Genomic DNA, 27,288 nt, shown 5'->3' on the forward strand with positions numbered 1-27,288 from the left:
GGGGAGCGGGGCGAGCCCCGCCTCTGCCCGCCCTGCGGGGCCTGGGCGGGCCCTTAAAGGGGCAGCCGGGAGCGAGCGGGCGGGCTGCCCCCCCCCACGCGAGCCCTGGGCAGCCCCCACCCCGCGGAGAGCCACGGTCACCCCCCGTCCGCCCCCTCCACCCCCCTCCCGCAGAGACGCCCCCCAACACCCCCCCATACCCCTCTCCCGCAGAGACACCCTCCCTCAGCCCCCTACACCCCCCTCCCGCAGAGACACCCCCTTACACACCCACCCACCCCTCACAGACACAGCCCTACACACATCCCTCAGAACCTACCCCCCACCCGCACAGACACACCCCTACACACACACCCTGAGACCCCTACACACACACCCTCCCACAGACACACCCCTACACACACACTCCCCTCACAGACACACCCCTACACACACCCCCTGAGACCCCTACACACACACCCTCCCACAGAGACACCCCCTACACACACACACACACCCCTCACAGACACACCCCTACACACATCCCTCAGAACCCTACCCCCAACCTGCACAGACACACCCCTACACACACCCCCTCAGACCCCTACACACACCCCCTCCCTCACAGACACACCCCTACACACACACACCCCTCACAGACACACCCCTACACACACCCCCTGAGACCCCTACACACACACCCTCCCACAGAGACACCCCCTACACACACACACACCCCTCACAGACACACCCCTACACACATCCCTCAGAACCCTACCTCCCCAGCCGCACAAACACACCCCTACACACACCCCCTCCCGCACAGACACCCCCTCAGACCCCTACACACCCCCCCCCCCGCAGAGGCAGAACCTTACACACCTCTCAGACCCCTACACACACACCTTAGACGCCTACAGACACCCCCTCCCACACAGACACATCCCTACATGCACACCCATCCCGCAGACACACCCCTACACACACCCCTCCGGCACAGACACACCCCTACACACACACCCCTCCCGCACAGACTCCCCCCTACACACACACACCTCAGACCCCTACACACACACTTCTTCCCACACAGATGCACCCCTACACACACCCCCGTCCCACAGATACACCCCTACACACACACACCCCTCAGATCCCTGACTCCCTACACACAGACACACCCATGCACACACAAACACACCCTCACACACAGACACACCCCTACACAAACAAGCACCCTCAGATCCCCTCACTTCCCCCCCACAGACACACCCCTACGCACACACCCCCTCACATCCCCCCGCTCCCTACACACACATACAGGCACACTCTAGACCCCCTACACACACACACACACACACACACACACAGAGGCACCCACACCCCTACATACACAAGTACACACACCCTCAGATCACTACACACTGACACATCCTTACACACACAGAGAGGCAATCTCAGACTCCCCCATATCCCTACACCCCCCCCACACACACCATGAGACCCCAACATGCACAAAGAGACACAGCCCCAGCAACACACACACACACAGGCACCCACAGACCCTAGTGACACACAGCCAGACTCACAGACACAGAGCCATAATCATACACACTCTCCCTATCATGTGCCTACACCCAGACCCCCAGCTCATATGCAGACCCATGAATACACACTAGCATCCCCTCCAGACACACAGTCAGTTCAATTCAATGAGGATTTATTGGCCAGCACTTACACTATCCATATTCTTATGTGGATCCCTCTCACCACGGTATGAAAATGAAATAGAAATACCACCACCCAGAGCTAGGTTGGAAGAATGAGCTTGGAATTTCATTCATTCTGACTGCAGAGAGATTCCTGATTGTTCTTATCAGTAGCAGCTCCAGTCCACACACAACCACACTGCCTCAGACCACTAGTCACTCTCACACACACAGCTACAAATTTTGTACAGAGCTTCACACATATGTACACAGCCAAAGCTTCGTGCAAACACACAGGCACAGTTAGGCTTCAGAGATACTGGACAGGAGCCGGTCTACACTCAAAACTGAGGACGACACAGCTATGCCAAAAGGTGCTGGACCTAGGGTTGCTACCACAGCCCCTGGCTTGAAAGGGTTTCCATTATATCCAGGGTGTACAGTTGGGTTCAATGGTTCTCAGCACCCCCACTATACACATTGTTTCAGCACCCCAGAGCTATGCCAACTTAATCCACCCCTTCTCCCCAGAAAACGGCTTCCTTTGAGCTAGTTAACATTGCTCAGGGAGGTGGAGTTCCTAGAGTGAAGGAAAAGCTCCTTCCTTCACCGCAGTCCACAGCTACACTATGAGGTTATAGTGGCATAACTATAGCTGTGAGCATAAAGGATTGAGTAGACTGCTAAGATCCTGGGTAACACATGAAAAGAACCAATGAGACCATAAACGCTGGCTGAAATGATCAAAAGTGGCCACTGATTCTGGGTGTCTCAAATATTTGGGGCTAACTTGGGCCTGATTTTCAATGGTGCTGAGCACCCAAAATGCCAGTTGAAGTCGGTGGGACCTGCCAGTGCTCAGCACCTCTGAAAGTATCTCCAGTTGGGCAGCGAAAAATTGAGGCCTTCCGAAATCAGTGGTCACTTTTGAAAATGGCTGCCCGGTGTCTGCGGAACAGTACAGGTGCTATTGCCTAGGTACTATGGTGCAGTGGTCGTGACCCAACAGTTGTGGAGGAGGCTTTTCCATTGCAAGCTCTTGTTATGTGCATCGAACAGTGTAGGCTACGACGTGCCAACTTTGTTGTCCTCTCTAAGGCGAATGCTCTTGAAAATGTTAAAATTCCACTGAGGTGGGTGCAAAGTTATCCCCATGTGTGCATGGGAAGGTGGAGAGGTGGGAAAGGGCCTTTCTGGCTGTAGAGACTGTTTCTTTGTTTGTATAACCTCTGCTTTGTGTTTTAAATGCCTGGACTTTGTCCCCCATGCCGGCAAAAACCTCTGGTGTGTCACGCACAAGGGGGAGGCCATGTGCGCAGAATTAAACCTTGCACATTTCTCTTTCTCTCTCTAAGGATTTTTGCCTTGCTGTCCATCACTGTTGTATCTGGGCACCTTCCATGTAAATAGATTACCAATAGCAAAGTACTGGCTTGTTTTCCCTTTTCTGGTTCTCGGAAGCTCTGCTTGGGATACAGTCTTCTGTTGGCAGGGAACAAGGTAGCAGTTGATGCTCTGAATGCCTCTCTGGTTATAATGGTAAAGTTAAGGTTTATTTCACTTTAATGTACATGTCTCTAGTGTCTTTTCTCAGAGGATCTCAAAGCATTTTACAACCAATAATGAACGCCTGCAGCAAGCTTGAGCTTGACCTAAATTTAGTGCACAGACCCCTTGCATTTCTCTGGCCTGGAAATTCTGGGGCAGATTCAGACAAAATAAAAATGATTTTTTTTATATATATTTAAAATGGGATTTATTGAATTAAATACAAGCCTGAATAACACAGTTCCCCTAGCATCAGTTCTGGTTTGGAGTTTGAAATTGGAGTCCACTTAATGTATCTTGCCCCCACAATTCCAGTTTGAACGGGCGGTAGATCTTTATATTGACCATACAGACCTGGAGTGTAGGAGTTGTCACAGGGAAAGAGAGCCTGATACAATGTGTGTGTGTGTGTGTGGGGGGAAATCTGGTACTGTTGCTTGGGCCGTTTCTGCTAAAAAGTTTGGCAGTGAAATAGTCAACACATAAAGAGTCATTAATACGTTCCAGAGTCAACACCCCAGTGAGACAAATGGGAGTAGCTCAAACCTCCCTGGGCTATTGGCTCAGGGTCTCTGCAAATTGAGAGGCATCACTGCCTCACTCACACCTGAGTCACAGTTGGAAGGTCTTCTTCTCAACCATTAGGGCTGGAAATGGAGCTTTCAATAAAATGAAAGCTGAGACGCTGGAGCCCAGTTCTGCAGGAAGTTCCCCAGCCAAGACTGTATGAGGCGCAGAACGTGCCTCGCAACACAACCATTCCCTTTCTCGCACGTACCGCTCATGTCCTGCTGAGCCATCTCCCAGCAGGTTTATTTCAGCGTGTGACCCTACAGATGCACAAGGCAATTCACTTCCAGTTATTGCCCTTGTTGGGCCAATTACATCCCTAGCATAACTGCCCTGGAGCATCCCAGGGATGAGTGTTGCCTCGTTCAAGAGGTGATGATGCTCCAGTCCTTGACCTGAAAGGTCTCAGTGCTTGGGTGATGTTGTAACCACTTGGTGTCTTTGGAGGACCCAGCTCCAAGCGACTGGAGCAAGCCACTCCAGTGGCAGGGCTGGACTTTGCTTAGTCACCCTAGCGTAAATTCCAGAACATCTCCATTGCCTTCATGGACATCACTCTATTTACTCTGTGTGACGGAGATCCAGACGTGCTTCTGTCTCACCTGCAAGAACCCTGGGCTGTGAGGCAGCTCTGCTCTGCCCTGCCCTGCCCAGCACGTGCCCACGAAGAGCGGAGCAATCAGACAGGGAGTGGCGTCTTCCCACTGCTGGCTCCAGCACTTGTAATTAAACAGCTCTGCTTCTCCAGCTGGAGCAGACAGCAGTAATGAGGCTAGTGCACAGGCAAGGAGGCAAATAAGGGAGCCAGGTTCATTCTCCCTCCCTTAGATGAATCCAGGAGCGGCTAGCAGAGAAAGAAAGCATTGTTTGCCAAGGATAAGATGGGAGGGGACACGCCCCAGCCCTGCAGGGCTAGGAAGGGCTGCACAAGCATAGGAGTACTTGCATTGATGGTGGCAAGGGAAGCCAAACCCGATTTTGCCGTCTGCTCCTGTGAGGTGTCAAGGGCTTCCTACGAACAAGGTCGTGGAGTTGAAGGCCAGACGGGACCAGAGATCATCTAGTCTGACCTCCTGCATTTCACAGGCCACCAACCTACACACTGAGCAAGACAGGGCCTTGCTGAGATCCTGATCACTACCAAGCCAGCCTCTCCTCACCCTACAGGGGTCTCTTAGCTGTCCCACCCTGAAAGCCCTCTCCATTCACCTCGCAATACAACTCCCGTCATGGCCTCCAGCAACTGAGGAGACCATCGTTGTCCAGCCTCATGCCCTGTCTACACTGCAAGTGCAACTGGGCCTTTGCAGCCCTCTGCTGACCTGGTGACAATGAACACCCAGGAGTTCAGCATGGACAACAGCAGCTTTGTTCACCCAATGACCTTGTGATAACTGTGTGCGCGCCTCTGCGCCAAGCACCCTGCCGCCTCACCAGGTTCGTATCGGTAAATCCTGGGAAGCCTGGCCAGCCGTCCCATAGTGTCTCACTGGGGGAGACCTGCACAGACGGGCACCAGTAAGACACCTCTGGGACGTCCTACCACACAGGGAGCTGGGAGAACAGAGGAGTGGCCGATCCATTTACAGAGGCACAGTTAGGGAATCCTGCCTACACTGCAACATGAAGGCACTTATGTGCTGGCTTTGGACTCTGACCAGGGGCTTTCATGGTTACCAATGGAACATTAACCCATTGCTAGTGGGGACAAACCATGAGTAAAGCAGATAGGGGTACATTGTTCAGAAGTGGCTGCCGAGCCGTCATCTCCCTGAAAGTCACTGGGTCTTGGGCTGCTAAGTGTCTAAGACACTTTGCAAATGAGACAGAGAATTTTACCCCCTGTGGCTAACGGGTTACAAAGAGGGCCAAATGGATGAGGGGGGGAAAAAGGCCATGAAGTTAAAACTCAGGAGAGGGGGACATGATTTGGACAGAATTCCCAGCTCTCCAACTGACTCACTGGGAGACATTGGGCAAGTGACTTCATCCAGCCTCAGTTCCCATGTGTAGGATTGTGGCTAAGGATACTCATCCACGAGAGTGGAGAGGGGGGTGTGTTTTATATTATTGTTGTTTGTAAAGCACATTGAGATCCTCCAACGGCAGGCCACAGAGATGTACAAAGTATCTCCCCCACAACGGTTGGGTGCTGCCCTCCTCAGGGGAACCTGTTAACAACAGCAATCATGCAGCACCAGCAGTGAAGTTGTGCATCCCTGGGCAAGCCACATTCACATGGGCAGAAAGCCACACTGTGAGCATGGGTCGATGCCACCACATCCCATCCAGCATGGCCACACAAACACACCATCACAAGGGTGGAATAAAGACCTCATTTCACCAAGGCTTTTAAAAATTATTACTACATTGTGTACAGGGGGGGAGTGGTGGGGCAGTGTTCCTAATAATGACGAATAGTGACAGAGCGTGATTTCTCAAGACATCGCTGTTTGGGAACAGCTGGTAGATCCTGATACCTGGATTATTTTTCAGGGAGGAAAGAGAGTTGAAGTGTTTCCTGCTAAAGGCTGCTGGTATAACTGCGCACTTGGGGTGAAATCCTGGCCCCACTAGAATCAAAATTTCCATTGATCTCAAGATCTTACCCTTAAACTCCATGGACCATACAGAATTAACTCAGTGCAAGGCTGCATAGACTGAAGTAACCTTTGACAGAACTGAGCTCTCAAGACAGTCAGATTACCGGCTGCGAAGAAAATGAATACATGCTAGAACAGTTAGATTTCAGTCTGTATGAAAACACAGACACAGGGACCAGAGGCAGAAATAGAAGGTTTTATTTATATATATATTTAATACAAAATTTTAAAACAGCGAATTTCATCTCCTGGCCCCTACAAACCCATCCAGGGAATCCATTAAGAATGTTTTAAAGCAAATATTGCAGATAAGAAGCTGATAAACATAAAGGACTTCTTAACACGATTTTAAATGGCAATGAAACCCCTGTGACATTGGTCTCTCTCGAAGCCACGTTGGCCAGTGACACCACCCCCCTGCTATCTCACTGGAGGGAAGGGCCACGGAGGGGCTGATTCTCAGAAGCACTCAATACCCACAATTTCCTTTGAAGTCAAGGGGAGCACTTCTGAGAATCACGCCCTACAGGTCCAGAATATACCAGGAAAACAACTTTATGGCAACTAGAATCCAGGGTTTGAAATGAAACAAAAGCCTCAGGTTCTTCTGGCAGACAACTATGGAATGATGGATACCGGGCAGCACTTGCCTGCCCTCTCCAGAATGCCTGAGAGGCTAAAGCACCTGTCAAGGGCAGGAAAGTAAGTCTGCACAGGATCTCTTCAGGAGCTGAAGTTCAGTTCACAGTCCAGGGCTGTCATTACAGGACCCAGTTGGCTTGATTCATTTGAAAGTGGAGTTAGTTCTGGTGCAAGGTGCGCCCCGCCCTGGAGACCGATGTTCTTGGCTTGCCCAAATTAAGCTAAACAACAGCAGGTAATTCTGAACTTGGGTATGATCAGAGGGCTGCCAAATACCCTTATTGCTAGCCAGTTCACTTGGGAAAACCAACACTGCCCTCTTTTGGGCCTGTGGCAGTATGACAAGCCTCCTATTTAAGATAAAATCCTGCCCTGTGCCTTTTAAAATTCTCTTAAAAATTGGGGCCCTGCTGCTCTTCTCTTCCACAAAGTCTCTCTGTGGATCCGTTTAAACTGAACACGTTCCACTAGTCCCAAACTGGAGTTAGGCTGCTTAGCCCTGAAAGTCAAGGGCCTTCCTCCGCTTTGCCAGATTTAATCCCACCTGGACTTGCAAGGACTGAGGATTTGATGCTCAATTTCTCCAGTGTGGCAATAAAGGCATCGGGGAGGAGGAGCTTCATAAGGGGACTGGTCCCCAGGCAGCTGTAGGCAGAGAGAAGGACCTAACTCTGCACCCCTGGATCTTGCAGTTAATAGCTAAGGACTCAGAGCTCAGGACAGTAACTATGCTCTAGATCCCCTTAGCAATGCAGTGCAATTTCCAGCTGTGTAACACTCCCCCCCTTAGCAACCTCCCTCGCCTCTGCACTAGAAGGCGACTACAGCTTAAAACGTCAGTACATCTGGCAACCACAGGTAGCCTAGAACTGCCTATGTTGATGGCAGTCTACACAGCACAATAACCTAACAGCCTCACATATACACACATCTAGGGCCAGCGGCTTCAAACAAAAGCAGCCTGGCTTGAGGCTACAAACCTCCCTAGGCTGATGAGCTGAGAAGAGCAACTCGGCATGCATGTGAAACTCCAAACCGTCCAACAGTTAGCAGAGGCGTTGGAGCCGCTGGAGTGCGTGGCTTTCCGTCTCCTACCTCAAAGGGAAGGAGAAGAACTTGTTCCCAGATCTGCAGCGGATCTGATCCCACTGGAATCGCAGCAGGAACGTGGAGTCCTCAAACCCATCCACAATCTCCTGGAAAACATACCCAGGGCCCATAAGGGAAGCGTCACTGTGTGTGAGCTCAGGGGGCTGCCCGCACATCAAGTCAGTCACTCACAGCACACAGACCATGGCTCTCCTTATGAAGAGGTAGCAGCTGGAGGTCTTCAGGCTTCCCAGGCAGCTCATAAGGAAACCACCTTAGAGAAGCGGAATTAAACTCAAACTCCCACCTAAAAAGTTCTCTTCCCTCATCTCTCTACGGTTTACAATTCAGTCACCTGAAGGCTGGGAAGTTACCTGAATCCCTCCTCATCTCCGGAGACACCTGGCTGGTGTGTTACTTGTTCCCCCCTCCCCAATCCCAGTAGACAGCTGCATGGGGAGTTACCTGAAGCTCCTTGAGGCACTGCCCTTCCAGCTTGTCAGTCAGGTCCCCGGCACACCAGGCCAGGCTGATATGGAACGATGGGTTCTGTACAGAGAGATACAGAAGCTCAGACAGAGCGATGGAACAGCAGCTCAGTGCAAGGTGGCTGCAAAGTCAGAGAGCTGGTGTAACTCAGCCCTGCAAGGTCCCACCACCCAGGATCTCAGAGCGCTTTACGTGTGTGAAGCCCCACAATCCACTGTGAAATAGGTAAGCATCATCATCTCTACTTTACAGATAGGGACCCAAGGCGAGTCAGTATCAGGGAGGAGATTAGATACCATGAATCCTGGCTCCCAGTCCGCCTACCTCTGGTATCAATAGCAAAGACTGGCTTTCCCTGCCTAGCGTCTCTCAGCTTTGCAAGATGTATTCATAACGTGTGGAAAAACACCTCCTACACAGATACAGATCTGAGAAGTTGTTTGATACTTCTGAGCCAGAAGCAAGCACACAATTCAGTCCATAGACTCAGAGATCAGAGTTTATTTAATAAAACCCCCAAACCCTGTAAGTGAATTTAGGCTCAGTGAAAGATGCTGGATTGGCAGCTCAGGCGACTGTTCACAGAACGGGCAGCATCAGCGCTAGCTTCCTGCATAGTGACCTGCCAATGCGGCTCAAAGATGACCGAGGCAGGACCCTCCATGGCCCATACAACCCTAGGCCATTCTCCTGCCAACAAGGTGCCAGTTTTGGTGGTGGTTTCTGTGACATGTCCCCCTGTCCCCTGGGAATGGGGCTCAGACTCGGGAAACGCATTTCACAGAAGGGCCATTGGACGGTAATGAATAAAAATCACTACAGTCCCGGGTGGGATGGGACCGTGAAGTGACAGGCTTGTGCTAGCCCCATTCTCATTTGGCAATACCGACCTCCAGGCATTACTGACAGTGAGTGACCTCAGGCCCTTGATCCAGTCAGCCTCTGACTGCCAGGAAATGCCCTGCACAGGGCCTTGAGCGCTTGGTGCTATTGCAGGCAGTAATTAATGACCAGCATGGCCACCAGTGGGAAAACAGGATAAATGAGCGACATGGGAGCAGACAAACCAGGATCCCCCTTGGAAGGGGCAGAAGTGGAGAGAGGACAGAAGCAGGAGGCGAGTTCACGTTGTGATATGTTTTCCCACTCCCTTTTATTTGCTGCATCTGAAGTTCAAGCCCCTTATGAACTTGTTCCCACCGCCTCTATATTAAAGCCAGGGAGGCAGCTAAGAGCTCTGGCCTCCCTTTGAAGTTTTGGACAGGCAGAGAAGAGGGAGAAGACAAGAGCCAAACCATTACCTTGTAGAACGTTGGGAGATCAAACTCCTCCATAACTTTATCCACCTCCGAGACCAGCTCCAGCAACTGAGAATGCCCACACGAGACCTCCATGCCCACAAAGGTCCTGCGCACCGACAAGGAGAAAGATGGAGTGCAGGAAGATCCTCCGAGCAAACTTTTGTCGCACTGGAAGAGCCGTGTTACTACCCTACCTTGGAGTCCCCTATGAATTTGGGCAGGTTTCTAAGGGCAACCAAGTCCCCATCCTTTCCCGGGGTCATATGTCAGACTGAGGGGAAGAAAGTAGTGGAGCTCTCCTAAACTCCACCGGCTATCCAAGTTCCACCCGTTCATGACACCAACACAAGCCAGCACTCACAGTGGAGTCAGCAAATTTTCCTAGTTTGATGGTCCTCCTTTTTCATGTGCTTTGTTCAGCAATGAAACAGTTAACAATCTCAACATTTTAAATCACTGTCGTTAGGCTTCAGAGTTAACACACAACTGAGATGACTGGGACAGCTCTTTCTTCTGTCAGGGCTATTGTTTCAGGCTGTCTGCAGACTCAGGCAGATGTCACTGGACGGGCTGCACTGAAGTCACCTTTGCAGCTAAAAGGGCTAGAGACTTGCATTATTTTTTTGAATGAGAGCTGCGGTTCTGCTGTGCAGGGTGAAACCACCAGGCAAAGGTACCAGCTCAATGAGCTGCCATGAACCGACCCAGTCAGATAACTGGATTTATCAATATATTTTGGGCTACCAGTCTGGAAGTGATGGGGGGAACTGGGAGGACGGCTATGAAAACCGACAGCAGCAGGTTTTTGGGACAAATGGATATGATCCCACACAGCTACCAAGCTGCTTAGCGCTGATCAAGGGGTCTGCACACAGCATGAACCACGCCCCATCCACCCCTCCTAGTGCCAGCTTTCCCCTACTCCCCAGTGCTCTCGAAAAGGGCAGGGTGCTGTGCTACTCACTCACCTGGTTTTGCGCTGGTTGGTATACACCTTAACCTGGCTGGCCGTACAGAAGAACCTGAAATAGGGGAAAGCAGCAATTCAACTAGGGAAAGAAACAAAGGAGGAGATGCAAAGTGCCCCGCCATTAAGCTGCTGCAGCCGGGCTTCCCTCTTGCTGGCCAAGCGCATGGGCAAAGGCCTGTTTCTAGCAAGGGTGAATCCATCCAAACTGAAGCTCCCTGGGGGTTGGATCAGGCATTACCCCCCCTTAGGTTCCACTCTTGCTGTGCACTTCTCAAGCCTAGCCATTAAAACAGCATGAGGCTGTGTCCAGGGGGTCTCCAAGCCAGCTGTTAGCACTGAACTCAGGAGAGACCTTTGGTAAGAAATTTACAAGACAATACAACACTGTCACTGCTCCTCACCCCAGAGCCCCTTGGCCTGCTCGCCAGACTAATCTGGTGCCAGATTCTGCACCCATTCAAGTCCAAGCAAAAACTCCCGTTGATTTCAATGGGGCAGGATCTAGCCCCCTGCATAGGGGTCTCGAGAGCAGACACTGGATTAACCGGGATCCACAGCCCGTCAGGGGGAATCGCGAGGAGTCCCAGAGTCAGAGCAGGCTGAGAGGTTAGGAATGGCTGGAGTGACCCGAGGAGAGAGGGCCGCGCGGGGAGTGCGCCTCCAGGGTTCTGCTGCTCCTACCTGTAGAAGGAGGCTACGTGTTCCTTGAGGGACTGGACTAAGGGGTTTATCCAATGGTAGCGCAGCACCACGCTCTGGGAGAGGCTGACGTGGAAGTCCTCCATGGCAGTGAGCGACACCGTGTACCTGCGGGCGTGGGAAACGAGGAGCTCCCGCAGCTCCAGCAATTCCTCCTGGATTTCACCTGCCAGGGAAAAGAGTAGCGGGATTAGAGCCTGACCCTCCCCCATAGCTCCATCTAGGTTGTATTTCCCTAGTTTGTTTATGAGAAGGTCATGGGAGACAGTATCAGAAGCCTTACTAAAGTCAAGATATAACACATCTATTGCTTCCCCCCATCAAAGAAAGCTATCAGGGTGAATTGACATGATTTGTTCTTGACAAATCCATGCTGACTGTTATTTATCACCTTATTATCTTCTAGGTGTTTTCAAATTGATTGCTTAATTAATTGTTTGCTCCATTATCTTTCCAGGTACAGAAGTTAAGCTGACTGGTCTGTAATTCCCCGGGTTGTCCTTATTTCCTTTTTTATAGGTGGGCACTATATTTGCCCTTTTCCAGTCTTCTGGAATGTCTTCTGTCTTCCATGACTTTGCAAAGATAATTGCTAATGGTTCAGATATCTCCTCAGTCAGCTCCTTGGGTACTCTAGGATGCATTTCATCAGGGCCTGGTGATTTGAAGACATCTAGCTTGTCTAAGTAATTTTTGACTTGTTCTTTCCTTATTTTAGACTCTGATCCTACCTCATTTTCACTGGCATTCACTATGTTAGACATCCAATCGCCACCAACCTTCTTGGTGAAAACCGAAACAAAGAAGTCAGTAACCACCTCTGCCATTTCAACATTTTCTATTATTGTCTTTCCCCCCTCATTGAGTAACGGCCCTACTCTGTCCTTGGTCTTCCTCTTGCTTCTAATGTATTTGCAGAATGTTTTCTTGTTTCTTTTTATGTCCCTACCTAGTTTGATCTCGTTTTGTGCCTTGGATTTTCTAATTTTGTCCCTACATACTTGTGTTATTTGTTTATATTCATCCTTTGTAATTTGACTGAGTTTCCACTTTTTGTAGGGCTCTTTTTTGAGTTTTAGATCATTGACGATCTCCTGGTTAAGCCAGGGAGGTCTCTGGCCAGACTTCCCGTCTTTCCTATGTAGTGGGATAGTTTGCTCTTCTGCCCTTAATAATGTCTCTTTGAAAAACTGCCAAGTGTCTTCAATTGTTTTTCTCCTTAGACTTGCTTCCCAGAGGATCTTACCTACCAATTCCCTGAGTTTGCTAAAGTCTGCCTTCTTGAAATCCATTGTCTTTATTGTGTTGTTTTCCCTCCTACCATTCCTTAGAATCAGGAACTCTACCATTTCATGATCACTTTCACCCAAGCTGCCTTCCACTTTCAAATTCTCAACCAGTTCCTCCCTATTTGTCAAAATCAAATCCAGCCTCCCCCCAGTAGCTGTCTCCACCTTCTGAAATAAAAAATTGTCTCCAATACGTTCCAAGAACTTGTTGGATAATCTGTGCCCTGCTGGGTTATTTTCCTAACAGATGTCTGAGTAGTTGAAGTCCCCCATCACCACCACGTCCTGTGATTTGGATGATTTTGTTAGTTGTTTAAAAAAAGCCTCACTCATCTCTTCTTCCTGGTTAGGTGGTCTGTAGTAGACCCCTACCATGACATCACCCTTGTTTTTTACCCCTTTTATCCTTACCCAGAGACTTTCAACAAGTCTGTGTCTTATTTCTATCTCAACCTCAGTCCAAGTGTGTACATTTTTAATACATAAGGCAACACCTCCTCCCTTTTTTCCCTGCCTGTCCTTCCTGAGCAAGCTGTATCCTTCTATACCAATATTCCAGTCATGCGTATTATCCCACCAAGTCTCTGTGATGCCAACTAGGCCATAGTTGTGTTTATTTCCTAGCATTTCGAGTTCTTCCTGCTTATTCCACATGGAGGACTCCACTGCCAGGCATAGGTGCCGACTTTTACTGCCATCGGTGCGTGCTTGACCCCCCCTCTGCCCCCACCCCGACCCCACCTTTGCCCCGCCCCCTCCCACCCCCATTCCAACCCCTTCTCCAAAGTCCCTGCCCCAACTCCGCCCCCTCCCTGCCTCTATTCTGACTCCTTCCCCAAATGCCCGCCCTGGCCCCACCTCCTCTCCGAGCGCGCCACGTTCCCGCTCCTCCCCCCTCCCTCCCGGAGCTTGCTACAGCTGTTTGGTGGCGGCAAGCGCTAGGAGGTAGGCAGAGGAGCGGTGACGTGGCGTGCTCAGGGGAGGAAGCGGAGGTGAGGTGAGGTGGGGCAGGGTGGGGCGTGGAGCTTGGCTGCCGGTGTGTGCAGAGCACCCACTAATTTTTCCCAGTAAGTGCTCCAGCCCTGGAGCACCCATGAAGTCGGCGCCTATGCTCCCAGGGGTCTCTGTCCCTCATCTGTTCCTGCCAACACCAGCCCCATACTGGAACAGAGCGCTCCTCTCCCCAGCACTCCCACTTCTTCCCCTGCTCCAGCATTCACTGTCCCCATACCGGGAAACAGAGGGGACAGGGCTGAAGTTACCTACAGGGCAGGTAGACATAAGTCGCCCAGTTGCCCCGCTCATGGGGGAAGTTGCGCACTCGTCCGCCATGCTTGGAGCTGTCATCCGTGACCTCCTCTTCCTGGTCTTTGAACATGTTTAAGACACTGTCCGGCAGAGGGAGGCGAGGAGTCGGCATGCTGCAGGAGAGTTGGGGGGAGGAGAGAGGAGAAGAGGAAATTACCATGCATGGCCCACTCCCAGAGAGAGGCAAGTGTCCTCGGCTAGGTGCGCCATGGACAACGGCTTATCCTTCCTCATTTGCACAGACGTGTTCTAGACTCCTCCAAAGTCAGCCAGCAAGGAGAGCTTCTATACAGTTCTGGAGCCAGGGAGGGTTCCCCCTCTCAACGCAAGGGCCTCCATCTGTTAGCCCTAGGTTCCTGTGGCTGGCCCGGTCCTGTGCAATCAGTGCTACCAGTTTTAACCCTCTTCCCATCCTCCCCTTATGAAACCTAAAGCCCCAACTGCATTCAGAAGCCCAGTAGGTCACCTCCTCCTCTACCCATTGCTAATATTATTTGTGGTTTTGCAGAGGACAGATAATCCCAGACAGCCCAGTTGCAGGCCTGGAAAAGAGAAGGGAAGAGGCAATATACCCCCCAATCAATTCTTATTTCCTCCCCAAACAGGCTTTGCACTCACGCTTTTCCCGAAGACACTTTCATGATGCTGTATTTCAAACACTTAAATTCAGGAGAACACTTCAGTTACCAAATGCAACGCCACGCACCAGCGACCAAGCTTTGGCTGCCACTGACAAACTGGAAAGTGACAACACCCGGCCCTGCCATCAGGCCTACATCTTACAGTCCCCGAACACTCTGCTGCCCTGAACGTCGACCTGTCAAACCGACTCACCGACAGTGAAAAGCCACTACACAATTCAGCACAACCAGAGCAGGCCACCGAGCAGAGATCCAGCAATAAAATAGCAAAGGGCATTCATTACAGGTCTGGGTGAGGGTGTGTTTGCGTTAAGGGGGAGTCCAGGCCTCGATTAGGAGGTACGGCAGGCCAGGACTGAGGGGAGCGAGCAGATCTTCCAAAGTGGGTTAAACTAAATGGGCCAAAGGTGCTCTTAGTGCAGAATAATTGTGTCCGCAGGGGGAGATAACAGCTATTGCACTTTAAAATTCAAACTCTAGTTTATTTCACGATAGTTCCCCATGTAGACAAGCCCCTAGATCTGCCAGTGCTCTGTCCAGACCTGCAGCACTTCCTGATTTCAGGGGGCCTGGACTGGGCTATTAAGCATCAGCTCTTTCGGGCTATGACCCCGTGTAGACAAGCCTGAGCGGGGGCTCCAGGAGTAACACCAGGAGGTCTGGGCTGAGGGCCACGGGCAGAGCTGTGTCGGGCCCAGAGGACGCAGCGGGTCAGGCCTGGGGCGAGCCCCACCCGATCCCTCTTTTCCTCCCACTTCGAAACTTCCGTGCGAAGCAACAGGCCCAGCGGGGGGGACGCGAGCAGCTGCGGCCCGCACGCCCCGGGGCCCCCCTCCGCCAGGCCGCCCCCCGGCCCCAAACCCACCTGGTCTGGGCGGGGCCGGCTCCGTGGGTCGCCGCCCCCCGCGCCGAGCCGCCCCCCGCCCCCTCCTCTCGCCCCGCCGCAGCTGGCGGGGAGCCGCCGGACTCATCCTCCGAGCCGCTGCTGCTGCTGTAGCCCACCAGCGCCGCCCCGCTCATGGGGGCCGGGGCCGGGGCCGGGGCCGGGGCCGGATCGCCGCCGCCTCCCTCCCTCCCCGCCGCGGCGCCTCCGTGCGGCAGCGTGTCGCGTCCCCCGGCGCTCGGGGCCCCGGCCGCGCCGTTCCCGCGGCCCCGCCTGGCTGGGGCGAGCGAACCCCTCCCGGGGCCGGAGGGACGCCGCAGGGGGGGCGCCCGGCCGCCGGGGGAGGCTCTCGCGTGGAGCGGGGGGGGGAGCAGGAAGCCGGAGCGAGTCCACAGAGGGGGCGAGAAGCCAGCGGGGGGGGGGCCCGACCTGGCGGGAGGCTGGAGGCGCCAGGGAGCCGGCGGGGTGGCTGGAGGACCGGGGCTGCGCTTCCTAGGGGCGGCTCCTATGCCGGAGCGTGTAGAGCAGGACTCCGGATCCCCGGTGGGTGGACCCGGGCTTTCCCCTGCCCCAGCGGAGCATGCGGGGGGCAAGAGGCTTGGGCCTGGGCGCGGAAGCAGTCACGGGGCTGGGAGCAGGAACCGGGTCCTCTCTGCCGGCTTCTTCAGCGAGCGAAGGAATTAACTTCCATCCCCCCCGCCCTGGTCTCATCCGCCCGCTCACCCCGGGCTGCTGCTGCCTGCTGCGCCTGGGGCGGGGTGCTGCGCACGAGCAGCTCCCGGGATGGAGGCTCTTTCCCGGGCACCCCGAGGGCAGCTCGCCAGTGGCACCCCCCCCGCCCCCCGGGAGCCCCGCACTCCTGCGTGGAGCGAGGAATCCAGGCCGACCCCGCAGCCGGACGCGTGCAGCCGCGAGTGGGCACCGGAGTGGGGAGGCTCATGAGTGACCTGCGAGCTTTACGGGACAGCAGGGGCCAGCCTCCGGCGCCCCGTTTACAGGGGGTGCGGGGAGGGGCCGTCTCAGGCCGATGACCTGGGGCTCGGATCGCTGCACCCCCCCTCTGGACCCCTGCAATCCGGGTGTCTTTGTCGCGGCCAAGCCCTCCCCAGAATGTCCCCTGCCCCGTCCATGCGGGGCAGCACTGCCCCAGCCCCCCCACCCCCAGCCTGCCCGGGGGCATCAGCCCCCCCTCTCCCCGCCCCTCGGTGCCCGGGGTAAGCGGCCCCCAGAAGTTCCCGTCGCGGCCCGGCAGGGGGCAGTGTGGGCGCGCGGTTCCCCCCGCGGTCCGGCAGGGCGCACCCCCCCCCCACGCCCCCCCCGGTCCCTCCCTCGGCCCCGCCTCCTCCGACTCCCTCCATCCCGGGGCTCGCAGCCGCCGCCCAGAGTCGAGCGGGCCCCACCCGGCAGCGGGACCCCCCCAGCGCCGAGCCGCCGGCTGCCCGCCTGGCCTCCGCCTCCTCCGCCGCGGCCCCGCCTCGGCCCCCGTTCTCCGGGTTGCGCCGCCGGCCGCGGCCGCTACGCCAGCTCGGGGATCGGGAGGAGCCCGCAGGCCGCGGCCCCCGGGACGGAGCCGGGCTGACACAGGCCGCCCCACCCCCGCCGGGCCCGGCCTGCAGGTGAGCGGGGAGCCGGGAGCGCCGGGGCCGGGCGGCGTCCCCCACCCCCCCCGCCGGACCTGGGGCCTCCCCGCCCCCACTGCCGGGGGCTTCCCCCCCGGACCTGGGGCTTCCGCGCCCCGAGTGCTGGAGGGTCCCCGGCACGGTGGGGCTGCCCGTAGCCCGTGTTCCCCTCTTCCCCGGCGGGGCTTCCCCTGCCCCGCTCCCTCCGCTGTCGCTGGGGGATCCCCGCCGCTCCCCTCTCCAGGGGGCCGTGTCCCAAATCCTGGGGGTGTCCCCGGCCCTCCCGACCCCAGCCAGCGCTGGGGGCTGTGGGGTTCCGCGACCCGCTTCTTCGGGGCCAGCCTGTCCCCGGGGGCGCCCTACCGCTCCTCCTCCTCCTCCCACCCCGGGAGCGGTTCCTCCTTGAGACAGTCCAGTTATTTAATTAGGTCTGTTTTTGTTTATTTCCTCCCTCCTCCCCAGCTCTACTCCCAGATTTGTCTCATGTCTCTCCCTTCCCCTTCCCCTGCATTTTTTGTTCCTCTCAGCTGGAAATGTCCCCAGCTTCACACGTAGGACACGGTCTGGAAAGAGGAGGGTTTTTACTTCCAAGTAAAGGAAACACGTTCTTTTTTTGATCTGTAAGTTAAACTTCGTGGTTTGGATGTCTCACCTTAAGGTCTGGTTGGACGGGGGTGTAATATGAATGGCATGGAGGGGGAGGCTTTATTTCCTGTCATGTCTCTACGCTCATTACAAAGAGGACTTTCAGTGGGGTATTTGTAGCATTTCCTGCTTCTCTTTACATATTTTAACTATCTTGTGAGTTCTCCATAACATAACGGTGTAGTTTGTTCTAGTCAGCACTGGGTTTCCCTTGATCCCACCAGGGTGAAAGCTGAATAGAGGGCTGAGTGTGGGGTAGCTTACTAGATTGTAGGGTAAAAAGGTAAAGATGTCTTTGAGAAACAAGTAGCAGCTGAGGGTGCTTGGTTTCGTCTGAAGATCTAGCTGTATCTTCTCCTGGGAATTGTTAAATATATTTAATAAGCATATTAACATTAAGGGTAGGCTGCAGATGACAAACGCCAGGAAACTCAGAGGAACACTTGTGCTGGAGTAAACCTGCGGGAACAGACCATTTAATTAACGCACAGGCCTGTGCTGTGATTTCCTCTATGCCCCTTGCTGCTGTGAATCTATGTGGGTTGGATTCTGAGCCCTACTCTCTTGCATGTAGCCTCCACTGCTGGCCTGCACTCTGGAGTTACTCTTCTCTTTGTGATGTGTTAGTTAGTTGGACTTGGTGCTGTGATTGTGACCTGGAGGCTGATCGGGAAGTGAAGCTGGGCCTGAAATGGAGAGGTGGGGATCAGAACACAAATAGGTTCATAACAAAAAGGCAAGAGAAATGATGCTCAGAAGGTGCAGATTATTGTGCAGAAGGGCCAGATTATGTTTGAGATGGCTACATTGCAGGCCTCTTCTGCAGCTTGAGAGTACCTCTTTCATTCTGACACTCTTATTTAAGCAGGGGTGGCCAACCTGAGCCTGAGAGGGAGCCAGAATTTACCAATGGACATTGCCAAAGAGCCACAGTAATATGTCAGCAACCCCCATATCAGTCGCCCCCCACCCCCCACCCCCGCTTTCAGCGCCTTCCCCGCTGATCAATGGTTTCATGGCATGCAGGAGGCTCGGGGGGGGGGGGGTGTGGGAGAGCAAGGGCATGGCAAGCTCAGGGGAGGGGGCAGGAAGGGGTGGATTGGGGGCAGAGCCAGGGGTTGAGCAGTGAGCACGCCCCGGCGCATTGGGAAGTTGGCGCCTGTAGCTCCAGCCCCGGAGTCAGTGCCTATACAAGGAGCCGCATATTAACTTCTGAAGAGCCGCATCTGGCTCCGGAGCCGCAGGTTGGCCACCCCTGTATTAAAGTGTCGTCATTTTCTGTGTCCCACCAAGGGATGAGCCAGACTGAACATCTGCATTAACTTGTTTGTTTATATCAATATACCCAGGTTGGTATTCCTAACGGCTTTGTTTGTTTGGGTGTTACCTAGCCGTTTCCATACTGCATCAGGCCATAGTTCAGAGTGCGGTCTCTGCTTATCTATCAGACTGCATAACAACTAACTATAGATTAAACCTGCCCACAGGGGAAGTTTTTCTTCTTCTTCCTGGGCAGTTAGTGGTTGGCTTATGCCCTGAAACATGAGATTATCTATTCTTAAAGTCTTATTCCAGCTAGTGTAACTGCAGATATTCTTTTAGTACAAATAGTTCTAAATTAAAGCTGGGGATAGGGTGGAATGTGCAGGATTGGAACGGGAGATCCCAGTGAAGCTGCCAGCCCTGAGGAGTTTGGTGGCTTCTCTGAATAGTGCACCATTAAATATAATGTTGTAAAGGCAAATTGGTTAGTGCAGCATCCTATTGAGTACCAAAATAGTGCAGCTCAATCTGAGCTGAATGCCATGGTGGGCTAGCTGAAGTTTTGGATTGTTTTTTTGCCACTTGCCACTGATGTTTGAGACAGTTGCAGCAATGAGTGGGAGACTAAGCCATCAGTTTCTGCTGAATCCAAAGTCGCCTGTTAATGGGAAACTAATATGAAAGATGGAGCTTTTGAGCAGGGCCTGGGATAGAGGTCCAGTAGGAATATCGGTACCCTCCTTCTTCCCAAGAGGTGGTGTTGGAATTCTTGCCAGGGGATTGGCCTGCTCCTGGGCCTCGCTGTTACCTCACTATCTTTCTCTTGTATCTGTAATAGATTGTCTTCTTACTAGCAGGTAAATTTTCTTAGTCCCATGTTATGCGTCGGGAAGGGTTACAATTCTGGTTGAGTCGTCTTTGTGAGGCAGAAAATGTGATACCTTTCATTGGGGGCAATGAGTAAATTATGCACAAGTTTGTAGGCTCCAGTGATCCTCCCTTCAGCGGTTTGGCAGTCTCTGTAACCAACCAATCACATTATGTACTCTGGCCACGTTCGCTAAAAGACCTATATGGCTACAAACACTTTTTTGGGTACTGTGATCTGTCTGTAAGTAGGCCTTTGCTCTAGTCTCACGGGTTAATGTCGTGTGGCCCATCATAAGCAGAGTAGTTGTTCCCCTGGAGCCTTCTTGTTCTTCCTAGTCTCAAAATAAGAAGAAATCTTATTCACTTCAATCCCCTCTTTAGAGAGGCTGTTTCATTTCTACAGCTGTGGTGTCAGGTACACTAACAAAGTTGGGGATTGGAAGTAAATCCTGAAATATCAGAGACTGTTTCCCCCAGTGAGCCTTTGCTACTCAACCAGTCCTAACTGGATCAGAGTGGACTCTGCTTGTGATGTTATATTTCAGTGTAAAACTTGATTGGCTCTTAGCATACAGCAGTGTGTATCTACCCCCTTGGACTGCACAACAGTGAGACAACATTTTGGTTTTAGTAGGTGTGTTGAACCCCAGCAGATCCTGTCACGCTCCTGTGCAGTTATTTTTTCATATGGGTTTGTGGAGGACAGTATTTTTAGTCGGAGTAGGGTCTGTATGTCTTCTTGAGTGAGGTTTACATGAAATAATTAGAAAGGTCGGGCTTGTCTTTTGGCGAGCAATCCACTTTTGCTATCTCTAGCCAATGGTTTCATAACAAGTGAATGCATGGGGATTTGAAATTGAAATGTTGATTAAATCCAGTTGACTACATAGTTTTCTCTGCTGAGAATTTAGGAAAGAGGTGGTGACAGGTCATTAGATAGTCTCAATCTGAGCCCCAAATGGGGACAAAAGAATCCCCAGACTCTCTGTAAACTGAAACAGCCACATGTATACATGCCTCCCTTTCTGGGCCACCACACTTGATTGAAAATGCAGGGAGCTAAAAAACAAGGCTGCTAGTCCTTAGGACAAAGTCTGTCTAATGGGAGTGTGGCTGTCAGGGCAGGACTTGGTCCCTTCTGGTCCTAGGTAAACTTGGCCTAGACTGTATGTGTTCCTCCTGGTTCAGTTAGTTTTCCCCCTTTTCTGCGTAAGTGTGGCTTGGATAGAATAGGTATAATAGATTATTTTTAGTCTGAGCCGTGGGTTAAAGGGTTGAACACACAGTTGTCTTGCTTACCTGTGGGAACTGATGTGAGCTGTCTTCTTTCCTTGCAGAATTGTTCCTTGGAGTGTGTTCCTCACCTTTGCCAACGTGAGTGCATTGGGTCAACACGGACAAGGGCCTCCTGTTGTCTTCAAGACGCTTTTTTTTTTGCTTCTGGTTTCCATTTAGTTTACCCAAAAAACTTGCGAAAGGGAGTGCTTTTCATTTGATCCTGAGATCTAGAGCGTGGGCTGGATTCCCCACCCCCAGTTGAGGACCAGCTGCTGGGAATCAGTATCTTCTCAATTGCTCCCCTCGACCGAAAAGCTGAAGCTGTGTCTGCTAAAACCCCATTTTTTTTTCCCAAGCATGTCAGAAAGCTGGCAGCAGCAGCAACCACAGCAGCAACAACATCACGCCGGGACAGCAGCACTCCCAGAGCACTCGATCCCTTCGAGCACTGCTGAGAACCCTCTGGGCTGCGCGGTCTACGGCATCCTGCTCCAACCAGACCCCAATCCGCAGCATCACCAGCACCCTCCGATCCAGGCTGGGGAGCCATCCCACAAATGCGGTGTGTGCGGCCACGACCTTACTCACCTGTCCAACCCCCATGAGCACCAGTGCCTGCCAGGGCACGACCGCTCCTTCCAGTGCACTCAGTGTCTGAAGATCTTCCACCAGGCTACTGATCTGCTTGAGCACCAGTGCATCCAGGTGGAGCAGAAGCCCTTCGTGTGTGGGGTCTGCAAGATGGGCTTCTCCCTGCTGACCTCCCTCGCGCAGCACCACAACGTCCACAACGGCAGCGCCGTGAAGTGCTCCATCTGTGAGAAGACCTACAAGCCGCCCGAGGCGGAGCCCTCCCAGGCCCTCGACTCGCTGGAGAAGCCGTACAGCTGCTCCATTTGCCAGAAGACCTTCAAGCACCTGTCCGAGCTCTCGCGGCACGAGCGCATCCACACCGGAGAGAAGCCTTACAAATGCACCCTGTGCGACAAGAGCTTCAGTCAGTCGTCGCACCTGGTGCACCACAAGCGGACCCACAGCTCGGAGCGGCCGTACAAGTGCACGGTGTGCGAGAAGACCTTCAAGCACCGCTCGCACCTGGTGCGCCACATGTACGCGCACTCGGGCGAGCACCTCTTCAAGTGCAGCGTCTGCGAGCTGCACTTCAAGGAGTCCTCGGAGCTGTTGCACCACCCGTGCACGCCCAGCGGGGAGCGCCCCTTCCGCTGCGGCGAGTGCCACAAGTCCTTCAAGCGCCCCTCCGACCTGCGGCAGCACGAGCGCACGCACAGCGAGGAGCGCCCCTTCAAGTGCGACCTCTGCCAGATGAGCTTCAAGCAGCAGTACGCGCTCATGCGCCACCGCCGCACCCACAAGGCGGAGGAGCCCTTCAAGTGCAACCTGTGCGAGAAGGGCTTCGTGCAGCCCTCGCACCTGGTCTATCACCAGCACGTGCACGGCATAGAGAACCTGTTCAAGTGCAACGTGTGCCAGAAGGGCTTCAACCAGTCCTCGGAGCTGCTGCGGCACAAGTGCGTGCAGAACGCCGAGCGGCCTTTCAAGTGCACCGTGTGCAACAAGTCCTACAAGAGGGCCTCTGCCCTCCAGAAGCACCAGCTGTCGCACTGCGCCGAGAAGCCGCTCAAGTGCACGCTGTGCGAGAGACGCTTCTTCTCCTCCTCGGAGTTCGTGCAGCACCGCTGCGACCCGGTGCGCGAGAAGCCCCTCAAGTGCCCCGACTGCGAGAAGCGGTTCAAGTACGCCTCGGACCTGCAGCGGCACCGGCGCGTGCACACGGGCGAGAAGCCGTACAAGTGCCCGTCGTGCGAGAAGGCCTTCAAGCAGCGCGAGCACCTCAACAAGCACCACGGCGTGCACGCCCGGGAGCAGCAGTACAAGTGCATGTGGTGCGGGGAGCGGTTCCTGGACTTGGGCTTGCTGCAGGAGCACAGCGTCCAGCACACCGCGGAGGGGGCGTACCAGGTGGCGGCCTGCTTGCCCTGAGCCTCCTCGGCAGGCTCCGGGGTGCATGCCAACCTCCTCGCCCGCCCGCGTCCCTTCCCTGAGCATACAGGATCGATACCCGTACCCAGGTGGGGCAGTGGGAGATGGGCTGCTGGCCTGGCTGACAGTGCTCTGGCCTCTTTGTTCTATTCCACCTGTATTAGTGTCTTACTGATCTGCTGGACAGTATGTGAAGAATCCAGAGGAGTGGAGGAGAAGGGGAGGAAATAGTGGAAGCAAATCCCGTACCTGCTTGTCCTTTTCTGGATTGTAGTTCACACTGCACCGGCAGTTCAAAGGGACGTGAGTTTGCAGGTCTCTGCTCAGCCGCCCCCGGGGACTGTAGCCCTTTACACACACCACCTAGTAACGAGTTTCCCTGAGAGAGCCGGCTGACTGTCCCTGGCCTTCACAGAGGCTCAGGAACAAGCCAGACCCAGGCACGACTTTCTCCCCCAGGCAGTGAAACAGCAGGCTTCCATTTTGGGAGCCTTCCTGCTTGTTAGTCCAAATACAGTTGAGTTGCTTAAAGGCAGTTTTGAGCCGGTAGCACTGGTTGACCAAATGGCCCTTGGAGCTCCCCAGACATTCCTCTCGCTAGAGTGAGCAGGAGGGAACAGCATCAGGACTGCTGTGCTCCAAATGTACTAAGTCCATTGCTGCTTTTCCAGTCTTTGCTGGCTGTAGAAGTCTGCAAAGGATCCTTTCCCTCTCACCTGACCCCCAGTAACTCTGATGCAGTCTAAGGGTTACATGAGTGCTGGACGGTATTTGGAGAAGTTGGCTAGGTCAATCCTCTAGATCTCCAGTACTCCTGGTTCTATAATTGGCTGAGAACCTTAAGTTTGCAAGCTGCTCACCTGGGGAGAGTCTCTGAATTTCCTAAGAGTTCAGCTGTCTTGAGGCATAGCTCTGCTATTAAGACTTAAAACTGCTGCCAAAGCAAGCCCTTCTCTCATAGTGCTACTCAATGACGCACTTGGAGGGGCATACGATCCCAGCCTCAGGGGGCTCTGTCCTGAAAGCGAGAGGTCTCTGAGTGGGATCAGCAGTAAAACACTACGGGATAGGGAAAACACTACTCTTAAAATACAACTTGAAAAAAAATCAGCAAAAGAGAAGTTTGTCTAGAAATGAGTTTGAGGATTTGGGATTGTAATTGAACCTCCCAAATTCTGTGGCATTAAATTGTGATCTTTTGGGGCATGACCTTTTTATTCCGATCAGACAGTGAGTAGGGGAGAATTCATTCTCTCCTGTGTAATTGGCTTCTTGGGAAGGGCAGGTTAGCAGAGGGTCAGGGATGAACGTTTTTCTTTCTGGGAGTGCCTGTGGGCCCCTCTTGTTGGCCCCTTATCCCACCTGTATCCTTCATGGGAATTGCATCTTTATATTGCAGCCAGGAACCATTTTAAAAAAAAAAGTCACCATCCTCTGTTTTCCCATTGACAGGGCTGATCCAGCCCCAAAAGCTGTCATTTACAGAATGTTGTTGGCTTCTCACGACCAAGGGTTCTTCAACTAAAGTTTGGCACTTCCTAGGCCAGAGGAGTGCCTGCTGCATTACCCAAAATCCTTTCCTTGCCACCAGCTTGGCTGGCTAGTGTTTGAATTCGGGGCACACTGGTTGTAACTAGTGAGAGCAATGGTGGTCAGACTACCTGCATGCTGCCCAAATGGATAGGGCCACAAAAGCAGTTCCATTGTGGGTGACAGAAACCCACATTAACCCTGTAAAAGGTTAAGTCATACCTGTTTTCTCTCAAAGGATCCCCCACTCCGTGTCCACTTCCAGCACCGTAAAGAGGACCAGAGCTTATTTCCACAGGGGGCTGGAACAGTTGAAGGAACAGGTCCCAGCAGGGCCGAGTTTTCCTCACGAGCAGCTTTAAGGCGTTTAAATGAACCTCTGGCACCTCAGGAGGAGTGACTCAGTCAGTGCTCTTCGTATTTCACGCTGCCTCAGAGATGTAGAACCGACTTCTACCAAGTTTTCTGTCTGCGTTTATTTTCCATTTTGCTTTTTTTTTTTTAAAGCAGTTTGTTAATATTCATTAAAAGAAATCCTGTATAGTTTAATTTGATGTCATTTTGGATCTTTAAAAAGAGAGATTCAGTTCTAGGTAGCTGGTTTTTGATGTTAATATATAGAGTTCAGTGTATCCTTAACTACAGGAGTAAAACTGAAACACAAACAAGAAAAGCTAATCTTGTTCAGGTTGTCTTTATAAGTGGGTCAGATTGGGGGAGTCAGGGAAAGGTGGCATTGGAGGGGACATTGCTAATGGAAATTGAAATTCAGGATGTGGGGGGAGAACTAAAGAACCAAATTGTTCGACATGCAATACACTTGGCTATAGAGACTATTTTTGTTCCCGCTGCAGAGCGTTTTGCACTAATGCTTTTGGGACATCCATTGGGAACCACCAACGCTGGTGGATTGGCTCATAAGATGATAAACCCACTTAAAATTAAAAATCAAGAATGGCTCCCAGTGTCCTCCCTCGTTTTGTTTTGACAGCCAGAAGCATTGATAGTTCAGAACCTACAGGTAAATGTTCTGCAGTAAACTGCACCACCGAGATAGGGGAGCAGACCTTGCTCTTATGGGGAGGGAGAGCTCAGGGGTTTGAGCATTGGCCTGCTAAACCCAGGGTTGTGAGTTCAGTCCTTGAGGGGGCCATTTAGGGATCTGGGGCAAAAATTGGGGATTGGCCCTGCTTTGAGCAGGGGGTGGGACTAGATGACCTCCTGAGGGCCCTTCCAACCCTGAGATTCTATGATTCTTAGTGCTCTGCCAGCTACTGTATTAAACTTGGCTATGGAGAGACCAAAAAGTGGATGAATGAGGTTCTACTGTAGTTAAACAGCAAACAATAGATTTATTATGGGTGGCAAATACCACACCCTCCACAAGAGATACGAGGGGTGCTGTAGAGGCGGATATGAATGTATAGGTGGCAGCAGTGTGGCATCTACAGTCTCCTAACCCCTTTCAAGTAGGGAGATAAATTATTTTCCGATATAAAGGCTCCACTCCTGTTGCATCTCGGCAGTCCTACTTTTATTAATGAGAGAGTTTCCCCTCTTCCTCTCCGCCCACTCTGGTCTCTGTCCCATCCGCTTCAGAGCACCAGCTAGCTCTGGATGCGAAGGATCTGTTCTCAGCTCAGTACCTCTCCCTGGTTTTTGTAGCCAGTTTAGAAGTATGTGAACCCTCGTTGCATTCCCCGCTGGCTCTGGTGCTCTCTCATGCCGTGTTAGCTGTCTGCTCCAGCCAGGAAATCTATGAGCTGCTGAACTGTTGAGGGCGGGAGCAGGGAGCTAGGCAGCCCAGCGTGTAGCTGGTACCCTGGCTGCTCAGTGCTGGAGTGGGCAGCTGAACTCAGCAGTGGCAGAAGACAGCAGTTCTGTCTTTCCTGCTGTGTGAGTTATTTCTAAGCTAGTCCCCAAAGCAGGGATGATTGGTGGTGAACTGGAAGGGGATGGAGAGGATGGCTTGTATTGCGTAGTTGAGAGATCTGGCCCTTTTCTGAGAAGGGAATGCTTATTTACACATTTAAGGGATGGAGGATGCTGATGTATGACTGTAGTTGCCAGAGACTCTTCGTTTGTGAAGTAAATAGCTGGTAATACGCATCAGAGGCCTGCCCCTGATGCCAGTGTTACAGGAATGTTAGACTTGTTCAGTAGTGGCTGGGGAGGCCCTTTGCAAGGGGGCTACTCATTTCCACCCATTTTAAGCCAGAGCACCATAAAAGGGTCTTAGTGTAACAGAACCAGGCCCAAGATCTCTTGAATCTATGTCCAGTCTGTCTGTGGAAATGCAGTTCGTAGCTGCAACCCTGCAAGCTAGAGGCATGCATTTCTCAGGTCCAGTCACACCCAGGGCTGT

General features: G+C 52.9%; 2 protein-coding genes across 8 annotated transcripts; one reads left to right on the forward strand and one right to left on the reverse strand.

The window, feature by feature from the left end:
- Positions 1-6,581: 6,581 nt before the first annotated feature.
- On the reverse strand, positions 6,582-16,673 carry USB1 (U6 snRNA biogenesis phosphodiesterase 1). 4 transcript variants are annotated; one of them, XM_043526286.1, is made up of 7 exons: positions 16,441-16,673; positions 14,152-14,306; positions 11,579-11,762; positions 10,896-10,949; positions 9,928-10,033; positions 8,603-8,686; positions 6,582-8,244 (listed from the first exon to the last, which is right to left on the reverse strand). In XM_043526286.1, exons 2-7 carry the CDS (start codon positions 14,303-14,305, stop codon positions 8,140-8,142), a joined length of 687 nt encoding a protein of 228 aa, XP_043382221.1. In that variant the 5' UTR covers position 14,306; positions 16,441-16,673; the 3' UTR covers positions 6,582-8,139. The 4 variants fall into 4 exon arrangements, with proteins under 4 accessions (XP_043382221.1, XP_037733595.1, XP_037733593.1 ...); XM_037877667.1 differs by lacking the exon at positions 16,441-16,673 and adding an exon at positions 16,147-16,277; XM_037877665.2 differs by lacking the exon at positions 16,441-16,673 and adding an exon at positions 15,700-16,079.
- ZNF319 (zinc finger protein 319) lies at positions 16,147-25,601 on the forward strand. Of its 4 annotated transcripts, none has more exons than XM_037877663.2 (3): positions 16,147-16,260; positions 17,864-17,956; positions 21,452-25,601. In XM_037877663.2, exon 3 carries the CDS (start codon positions 21,750-21,752, stop codon positions 23,391-23,393), a length of 1,644 nt encoding a protein of 547 aa, XP_037733591.1. In that variant the 5' UTR covers positions 16,147-16,260; positions 17,864-17,956; positions 21,452-21,749; the 3' UTR covers positions 23,394-25,601. The 4 variants fall into 4 exon arrangements, with proteins under 4 accessions (XP_037733591.1, XP_037733590.1, XP_037733589.1 ...); XM_037877662.2 differs by lacking the exon at positions 16,147-16,260 and adding an exon at positions 17,041-17,333 and having other exon boundaries at positions 17,799-17,956; XM_037877661.2 differs by lacking the exon at positions 16,147-16,260 and adding an exon at positions 17,041-17,333.
- The last annotated feature ends 1,687 nt before the right edge of the window (positions 25,602-27,288 follow it).

Source organism: Chelonia mydas, chromosome 12, assembly GCF_015237465.2.
Source record: "Chelonia mydas isolate rCheMyd1 chromosome 12, rCheMyd1.pri.v2, whole genome shotgun sequence".
NCBI classification, from domain to species: Eukaryota; Metazoa; Chordata; order Testudines; family Cheloniidae; genus Chelonia; species Chelonia mydas.

Excerpts from the sequence above, each read along its gene's own strand:
- USB1 (XM_037877665.2), bottom strand. The coding sequence starts at position 15,854 with ATGAGCGGGGCGGCGCTGGTGGGCTACAGCAGCAGCAGCGGCTCGGAG. Across the intron at positions 14,307-15,699 it reads GCCGGCCCCGCCCAGACCAG|CATGCCGACTCCTCGCCTCC; the intron begins GTGGGTTTGGGG and ends ACTCTCCTGCAG. Across the intron at positions 8,245-8,602 it reads AGTGCCTCAAGGAGCTTCAG|GAGATTGTGGATGGGTTTGA; the intron begins GTAACTCCCCAT and ends TATGTTTTCCAG.
- ZNF319 (XM_037877663.2), top strand. The coding sequence starts at position 21,750 with ATGTCAGAAAGCTGGCAGCAGCAGCAACCACAGCAGCAACAACATCAC.